Raw genomic sequence first — 8,814 nt, 5'->3', positions numbered from 1 at the left:
TTAAAATAATTCATTAAAAATAGATCAAATATTTGTATATCAAAAGAAAAACGATAGACATAATGCTATGTTCATACTCTTTCATAATCAAGGCGTTTGGGAAGGCTAGACTGCATTTTTGTATTTCATTTTAATCATTATTACCCACAATGCAGTTCTGGTTTTTCTGGCGATGAACTGGCCGAAATTATGGTTAGTCTTATTTCAGGCCATTTAACTTTTGATTGAGCTGGTCAAGTACCTGATTAACATATCAAATCTTAATGTACTGTTAATTGTGACTAATGTCAGTGAATTAAAGCAAAATCTATCGAGGGATTGATTTTTAATGATTTTTTGATGAGCTATGATATAACACGTGAGTGAATGGGGGTCTGTAATACTCATGTGTGCCCTATATCGCGACTACACTTCTACACTGTCGTTGCTATGGCTGGGCGTCGTCTGCTAGAAATCGGTGGTGAGAATGCTTCAAACAGTTTTATGCAAAGTGATATAGGTTATGTTTAACAACAGTTGATAAGTATATTACTCGGCATTTAGTGCATTTATCGCTTACTATGCTGGAATGACGCTTTCAAATGTATATTCAATGCTTATCATTTATCATGCAGAAATGTGAGTTTCTACTGCCAATAGGAGATCTGGTTGGTTTGAGAGTGTGAAATGAAACAAGTACTAGTAGGAACTTCAAAATGATAAATAACTTCTAATTATCATCAGGATTCCTATTTTCAATATTTAGAGCACGCAGAGAAAGAAAGATGAACAAAACATTAAAAACACATAAACTTGTCTCAGTCAGATACATCATAGATTGCGCACTTGAATACTATTCACTTCGTTGAAAGCTACAGGAGGGGGGGGGGTGCTGAGTCGGGGTACATACCCCCATCCTCCTGGCTTGTAAGCAGGGCGGAGTTGATGCCTACAACACCCCCTTCTTCCTCCAAATTAACGGTTATAATAGGGAAGAGAGGCGAATGAGCAAAAGAAATGCTTACAATCTTTGTTTGTTATCATTTTCTTTTATTTACTTTGTTTATTCTTATGCGAATACATAGGTAATAAATCACCTCGAACGAAATTAAACATGTAAACAAGAAGTTGTAAATCCACACAATACATATTTAGCCAATTGATGGACATCAAGCAAGTAGAACTTGTAGCTGCAATACCATAGGAAGCGCACAAAATATATGAATGGAACACTGCATTTTTACATTAAATTGAGGGGTGTCTAATGAGACGTTTTCTTTTCTTTTACACGTTTAGTCAGATTAGGTATTGAATGCAAGGTATCAATCTCTTCAGGAGAACTCACTCTTTCTTTTGAGACCAAAATTTTCAACTTTTCGTCATTTGACCCACAGTATAGGGCACATGAGAGTAATTCAACCGCGCAAAGCATGCCGGACAGGCGTAAGTAAAGATCACATGACTTTATTGATTAAAATAATTCATTAAAAATATATCAAATGTTTGTATATCAAAAGAAAAACGATAGACATAATGCTATGTTCATACTCTTTCATAATCAAGGCGTTTGGGAAGGCTAGACTGCATTTTTGTATTTCATTTTAATCATTATTACCCACAATGCAGTTCTGGTTTTTCTGGCGATGAACTGGCCGAAATTATGGTTAGTCTTATTTCAGGCCATTTAACTTTTGATTGAGCTGGTCAAGTACCTGATTAACATATCAAATCTTAATGTACTGTTAATTGTGACTAATGTCAGTGAATTAAAGCAAAATCTATCGAGGGATTGATTTTTAATGATTTTTTGATGAGCTATGATATAACACGTGAGTGAATGGGGGTCTGTAATACTCATGTGTGCCCAATTATTACGCGGCTTGTTCGGGGAATTCCATTTTGGCACGGTCGCCATGTTATATTATACACGAGCAAAGTACAGTGTCGATGTCGGGTTTTAAAAAAAGACTTGTTACAAGAACTCGATGTAAATAAAAAAACATTTTTATGATATGTGAAAAACAGAAGAAGATGATATCATCAGGATGGATGGGAAAAGCGAAACAGTCAAGGTAAGAATGAAAATAATTTGGATTTGATTGCACTTCCGCATTACTTATAGCCTATAATCTACATAGGCGGAGGCTGCAGTTATTGCCTTTGCTGTTACGCTGAACGCAAGAGATACGGCTTATCTGGCGAAGACTACGCATCCACAATGTGTAGTCTTTGCCAGATCAGCCGTATCGCTTGCGTTCTGCTTTACAGCAAAGACAATAACTGCAGCCCCCGCCTAGATTATAGGCTACATTACATAATGAAGGGCCGGGGAAAGGGGGTGGGGTTGAGCTTCCCCATTTGTTTTAGTAAACGTGTAAAAAAACGTGCAAACGTTATGATTATGATGATAATCTGATAATAATCAATAGCCTATCGATTTCACCGTCTATTTATCATAAGAAAATACCCGAAACTTGCAAATTTATACATTAAAATCGACATAAATACTAGTCTGCTAGCACAAACACTAAATCAAAGTTTAATCTACAATTGGATCTCGACACAAGACGAGGAGCACAAATACATCTTTATTGCCACGCCAAATATCACAAAGTATAGAGGACGAATAATAATATAGGGTTTTTATATTGCGCACATATCCACCTTGTTAGGTGCTCAAGGCGCTCCTGTATTACCCGGCTAAGCTATATAGCAAACACAGCTTTTTAAGGAATTACTTCCTACCGGTACCCATTTACCTCACCTGGGTTGAGTGCAGCACATTGTGGATAAATTTCTTGCTGAAGGAAAACACGCCATGGCTGGGATTCGAACCCACGACCCTCTGTTTCAAAGTCCGAAGACTAATCCACTGGGCCACAACGCTCCACGTTAAAGAATGTACACTGTTCTCAATGTTCCGAAAATTCAACCCCTCTTTTGTTTGCTTCACTTCCTCACTTGTAGAGCAGACCCGTGCATAGGCTGATCGGGAGGGGGGGGGGGGGGGGGTCAAAGGAAGAAATTTAGTCAAATTGTATTGCCGTTCAATTAGGGTCACTTTTATTGTGCTCGCTCGCAATATTACACTCTAAAAAATGAAGTGCTAATTTAGCTCTTAAAGAGCGTGTATATAGTGACTGCACTTCGGAGTGCTGATTTGTCTAGTTCAAATTTGAATTAGACAAATCAGCACTCCGAAGTGCAGTCACTGTACACGCTCTTTAAGAGCTAAATTATCACTTCATTTTTTAGAGTGCAGTTGATTACTATGTTAAAGTGACTCGTCTGCGTAGGTGAGTGAGGTGATTTGTGTAATGGCTTGCGTATCAATTTAAAGAAATTAACACAAAATCACTAAAAATCCATCAACCCTGTCCGTCCTCAAAAGGATTTAAACGATTGAACAAATCATACCCATCCGCACTATGGGCAAAAGTAAATTTAATATTTTGTACTAATTGGCAATGACAGAAGTGTTTTTTATTCTAAAAGTTGTACTATAAACTAATCTTTTGAAACATGACAGTACGCGGCTAAATGCCCCCTCCCCCAAATAAAATCACAGAGATGAATATCAAAGATGGTTAACAAAAAATGCTTAAAACGTCCAGTTATCATCTCTGGTGGGTGTTTCATAAAGCTGTTCGTAAGTTAAGAGCGACTTTTAGAACGACTGATGATCCCTTCTTGCGGTAAGTGGTATCTTGAATTGGCGATGGTTTAGCGCATAAGAAAGGATCACCAGTCATTCTTAAAGTCGCTCTTAACTTACGGACAGCTTTATGAAACGGCCCCCAGGATATTAAACATTTTCGCGCTCGTATTTATTTGGTGGAATATCATCTTCACGAATCAATTCAAACAGTCCTTAACAGGTCCGTTTCCAAAACAGTACACAGCAAAAACTGTGGTGTTAACCGGTGTTAAATTGGTGGTGTTAGTTTTACACCTATAGCACCTTTTGTTGTTACATTTACACTCTTTAGTGTTATGTTTAATCTCTAGGGGGTAATTTTAACACCTCATGGTGTGGTCATCTATTAACACCGATTGGTGTCAGTTTTAACACCGCAGTTTTTACAGTGTAGGGTCTATATCAAAACAATTTAACTTGCGCTTCGCGCTCGAATTTGTGAAACAGGCAAAAAAAATGACACCGCATGCCCCCTTAGTTTATAAGTCCTTGTGCTGCCAGTGATTGATCAATGAATAAATAATTGAATACATATATAGATAAATAGATAACTGAATGAATGAATAAATAAATAAATGTTTGAATCAATAAATGAATAAATACAGGAATACATTGAGTGATGAATAAATAACAAATAGATTAAAACGAAATGATTTATAGGAACAGATAAGTGAAAGTGGAAGAAAAGAGAAAGTCATTCCATCTGGTACTGAAAATGTTCTTGTTTGACTTTAAATTTGCAGCTACGATTGGCTGTATGTGAGGCTGGTCACAGAGGTAGGGTGCAGGGATTGCTTCATATGCTCTCACGCACTTACCCTGAATTAGAAGTCGAATACTATGAACTACCGTACAATCGCAATGAAATTGATGATTTCAAGTTAGCATCCGATACCAACCTCGTGCTACTATGTCATTCTATCGGGAACAGAAGAATTGTCATCACTGATGTCCAGGGCGCCCTCTACGATGAATTCCTGAACTACACAGCTGAAACCGTCGGTAGGTTTAAAATATTAAAAGATAACAACACGACCGAGAAGAAAGATTTGTATTTTTTCTCTGGTAGATTTCACTTTCAAGATTTTCCTTCACACATTTTGATTCAAGCATAACCTTCTCAAACTACCAATGTCTCACAATTATGAAAAGTCTTCGGGCTAAAATTTTTTGGTATCATTTTAAAGATCAAGTCCACCTCGGAAAAATGTTGATTTGAATCAATAGAGAAAAATCAGACAAGCACAATGCTGAAGATTTCATCAAAATCGGATGTAAAATAAGAAAGTTATGACATTTCAAAATTTCGCTTATTTTTAACAAAATAGTTATATGAACGAGCCAGTTACATCCAAATGAGAGAGTCGATGACTGTCACTCACTCACTATTTCTTTTGTTTTTTATTGTTTGAATTATACAATATTTCAATTTTTACGAATTTGATGATTAGGACCTCCTTGCCTGAAGCACAAAATGTTAAAATAATGGAATTCCACATGTTCAGGGAGGAATGAGACTTCATTTCACATGACAATGACGAGAAAATAAAAATATTTCATATTTCAAACAATAAAAAACAAAAGAAATAGTGAGTCAGTGACATCATCGACTCTCTCATTTGGATGTAACTGGCTCGTTCATATAACTGTTTTGTGAAATGAAGCGAAACTTTAAAGTGACATAACTTTCTTATTTTACATCCGATTTTGATGAAATTTTCAGTGTTATGCTTTTTGAATTTTTCTCTTTTTATTCTATTCCAGTTTTTGTTGGGGTGGACTTGTCCCTTAAATTGAATTCGATTTTGAAGATGAATTACCCTGTGAAATGTGTTCAACCTTGAGTGAACGAGATACATTGTTTAGAATCGATACAGAAATTAAGATGTCTATGAATGGGAGCCATTATGTGTAGCGACCATAGATAATTTATTCCTTTCTTTATCACTGAGAAGACTTTTTGAATCGATGACACACAGTTTCATTAGCATCAATTTAAAATAAAAGTCTGAAAACATACAAACGTACAAAAATATACATTAAAAGGACTGCGCATAGTTTCGAAAATCTTCAAGACATTTTATTTTGTGAATTCTTTACAGTTTGATCATTCGAATAATATATTTTTCACCAAACATAGGCTAAATTTGTATAAAAAACTCGAATAGCGATATTGGACGAATTGAAATGTGACTAACCGCTAAGTTGCCAAGAAATTGGATTGTATTTAGACTAAATGAGAAGAAATTCTTTAAAAAAATGTCAATAATCAAATGTCAACTTATATTACGAAGAGGAGTATTTTCGACCAAGTTATAACCCTTTTCGAAAGCAAGGTGAATTCTTCGTACGGCCCTGCGGTCGAAAAATTGTGACATGAGTCGCCGCCCAAAAATGGTGAGCCCCCCCGGATTTTATCCCCCTTAAACAAGGAAGATTCTAGAAATAAATAAACAATGCTTCCAGCTTTCCTGATTGTAAATTGGATATATCTTACGCCGCCATATCGGGTATTGATGTTAATATAGTTCTTTGATAAATATTTTTACAAGTCGGCAAACTATGGACATGATGGATAAAAGCCATCTTGCCAAAATAAATATATGATATCTCGATTAGTCGTCAAACCCCAAAATATTTTTTATAGTAAAAACAGTACAGTAGTATTCACATTGCAACACATTCATTCAATCAGTTACTGGAATAATTCATAACAAGATCTACACTCTCACAATTTCAAAAAGATAATTCTGCCTTTATTCTTGAACTATAATTTAATTCATTTATTTCATTCTTTCCTGCCAATAATTATCTCTCGAATTACTTTGAGTGTGTATTATTAGTTATTACGTATGGTTTTTTTAGTTTTGTTTAACTTACTGTTTGTATTTCTTTATTTGTAATGATTATTTGATTAGACGGCCTTGCTGAAAACAGTCTGATAGCTGATAGCAAGTTTTTGTATCCCGTATTGTAATATAACAAACATAAAACAAACAAACCTTAAAGCTTCCATACTTGGTCCCATCATATTTTTTTTTACTTGACTGTGTTACTTGCGTACCTTAAATTCTGTTATGTTGTCCTATTATTGTTGCTTCTTTCTTTTTTTGTGAAATAAATATCAAACGAGAAATAGGCAAAATAGATTAATTGAAATGAAATGAAACTATTCAAATTTTCTTCAAATTTATTCTTTCTTCTACCGAAACTGCGCAGGTCGAGACAGGGTATGTATTATAGTCCACGACTTTACATCAATCGAAGATTTGAGCAAACCTGATAGGTACAAACTGAAGATGGAACAGTTGAGAAATCAACAAGGTAAAGCCTTTAAAAACTCTTATCTTGTCATGATGTGTGGTGAACTTTGTGGACCAGGCGTTCAGTTACTGCAAAGAAACTTGAACGACTTGGATGTATTCATAAGGAATGCGTTCTTGGAAGTGGAGGTTGCGACGTCAAACCTTAGTTTCTTCATATTCAGACACAATGGAAGAAGGGCCTTGTTTTACCAACTGTTTGCAACATTGTCATATCTGGGTAAATTACTGACAAAGGCCCGAGACAAAGGCCCCAGTAAGCCAGATCCAGTCCGGGTCATAAAAAGGGCTCCAGCCCGGACTATGGCACGGGCTGCAGCTCAACAAAATGTAAAAATGGTAACGCTAAAATCGGGGCTTTGATCCATTCCGAGACTTGTTTCAATTCATTGGTTGACCCGTTCACTGTGTCAAGTAAATGCTTTGGGCCCGTTTGGGAAAAGACGTTCATCGATACAAGCAAGAAAATGAAGCGGGTCTAATAGTGAGCCTTGTGGGACTCCACATGAAATTAATTTGGTAGTAAAATTGGCATTTGTCATAAAAAGTTGGAAACATACTGGTATCTTTTTTTAGATAGATTCTAAACTACACCAATACTGTCCCTCTGATTCCATATAATTGAGTTTGTACCACAGCATAATCATGATTAATTGTGTTTAAAGCCTAATTGGAGAAGTCAAGGTACAATATATTTATTCAATTCCATTAGTAATTCAGTAATCATTCTTAATGAATCAATGGTAGTACTTTCTCTTTCACGGAAACCAAACTGCAAAGAATAAACAATCATTGTATGTGTATTTATTTTTTCCCCTTGTGTAAATACTACTTTTCCATAACTGTTGATGCAAGCGGAAACAAAATTCAAAATTTAGATTTCAGACCTAAGAACGGGACATTCTAAGCAATCATATTGAATATGATAGGTATATAACTATATAATTGATGCGAGCGAAACAAATCAAGAAAATGATAGCTAATTGGGTATTTTCATACATTAATAATATGAGCGCGAAGCGCGAGCAGGAAATTTTTTATATTCTGATCTGTCACTTTATAATTTAAGCACGTTTAAAGGGGGTACTCCAGACTGAATGTTACATGGTTTGAACAGAGAGAAAAAATCAGGCGAACAAGACAATGGAGATTTGATCAAAATCGAACAAGGAATATAAAAATTATTGAATTTTGAAGATTTGCATTATTTAGGTGAAATAGTTTTAGGCATGTCTTCATGAATATTCAGTGAGCAAACTGATGATGTCATATCCCCACTTGTTCGTTTGTATTTTATTACATAACATTAGGTTCTTTCAGACCCTTCAAGAACCAAAACCATTGAATTGACAATTGATATAGTGCATTAGATATTCTTTGCTGCAACTTATTTCATTACTATAGGGAGACATATCATTCACACTTGCATGACAAAAAATGAAACAATTTTGATTCCAGCTAATAACATAAGAAATTTTTTTTTTATATATCTTATCAAACACAATATTGGATCCAGAGAACCATCCGAGTATATCCTTACTATGGAGAAAATATCATAAGGGATGGAAATAGAGTGGAAAACATGAATTAATAGAAAGGAAAGAGTCGGGGAACAAAGAGAGATGAAAAGGGAAAGGGAGAAGGAAAGAAAAGGAAGAGTGAATAGGAAAGAGGGGAAAAGGAAAAGGATATACGTATAAGAGGAGAAACGAAAGGAAAATAAAGGGAAAAAATAGGAAAAAGAGAAGAAAAAGAAGACAAGAAAATGACAGAAAGAGAAATGTCAAAAATGATTTGTGTATATCTGAAACTATG

General features: G+C 35.3%; 1 protein-coding gene across 1 annotated transcript; it reads left to right on the top strand.

Moving 5' to 3' along the window:
- Window positions 1-1,866: 1,866 nt before the first annotated feature.
- Window positions 1,867-7,861, top strand: LOC121425191. The gene is made up of 3 exons (XM_041621194.1): window positions 1,867-2,051; window positions 4,420-4,678; window positions 6,896-7,861. Exons 1-3 carry the CDS (start codon window positions 2,025-2,027, stop codon window positions 7,360-7,362), a joined length of 753 nt encoding a protein of 250 aa, XP_041477128.1. The 5' UTR covers window positions 1,867-2,024; the 3' UTR covers window positions 7,363-7,861.
- Window positions 7,862-8,814: the final 953 nt, after the last annotated feature.

This window comes from Lytechinus variegatus, chromosome 12, assembly GCF_018143015.1.
Source record: "Lytechinus variegatus isolate NC3 chromosome 12, Lvar_3.0, whole genome shotgun sequence".
Classification (NCBI taxonomy): Eukaryota; Metazoa; Echinodermata; class Echinoidea; order Temnopleuroida; family Toxopneustidae; genus Lytechinus; species Lytechinus variegatus.
This window is presented reverse-complemented; position numbering and strand designations above follow the sequence as displayed.

Bases quoted from the DNA above. Each gene is read 5' to 3' on its own strand.
- LOC121425191 (XM_041621194.1), top strand. From the start codon at position 2,025: ATGGATGGGAAAAGCGAAACAGTCAAG. The intron at 2,052-4,419 runs GTAAGAATGAAA...TTAAATTTGCAG, and splicing joins GGAAAAGCGAAACAGTCAAG to CTACGATTGGCTGTATGTGA. The intron at 4,679-6,895 runs GTAGGTTTAAAA...GAAACTGCGCAG, and splicing joins CTACACAGCTGAAACCGTCG to GTCGAGACAGGGTATGTATT.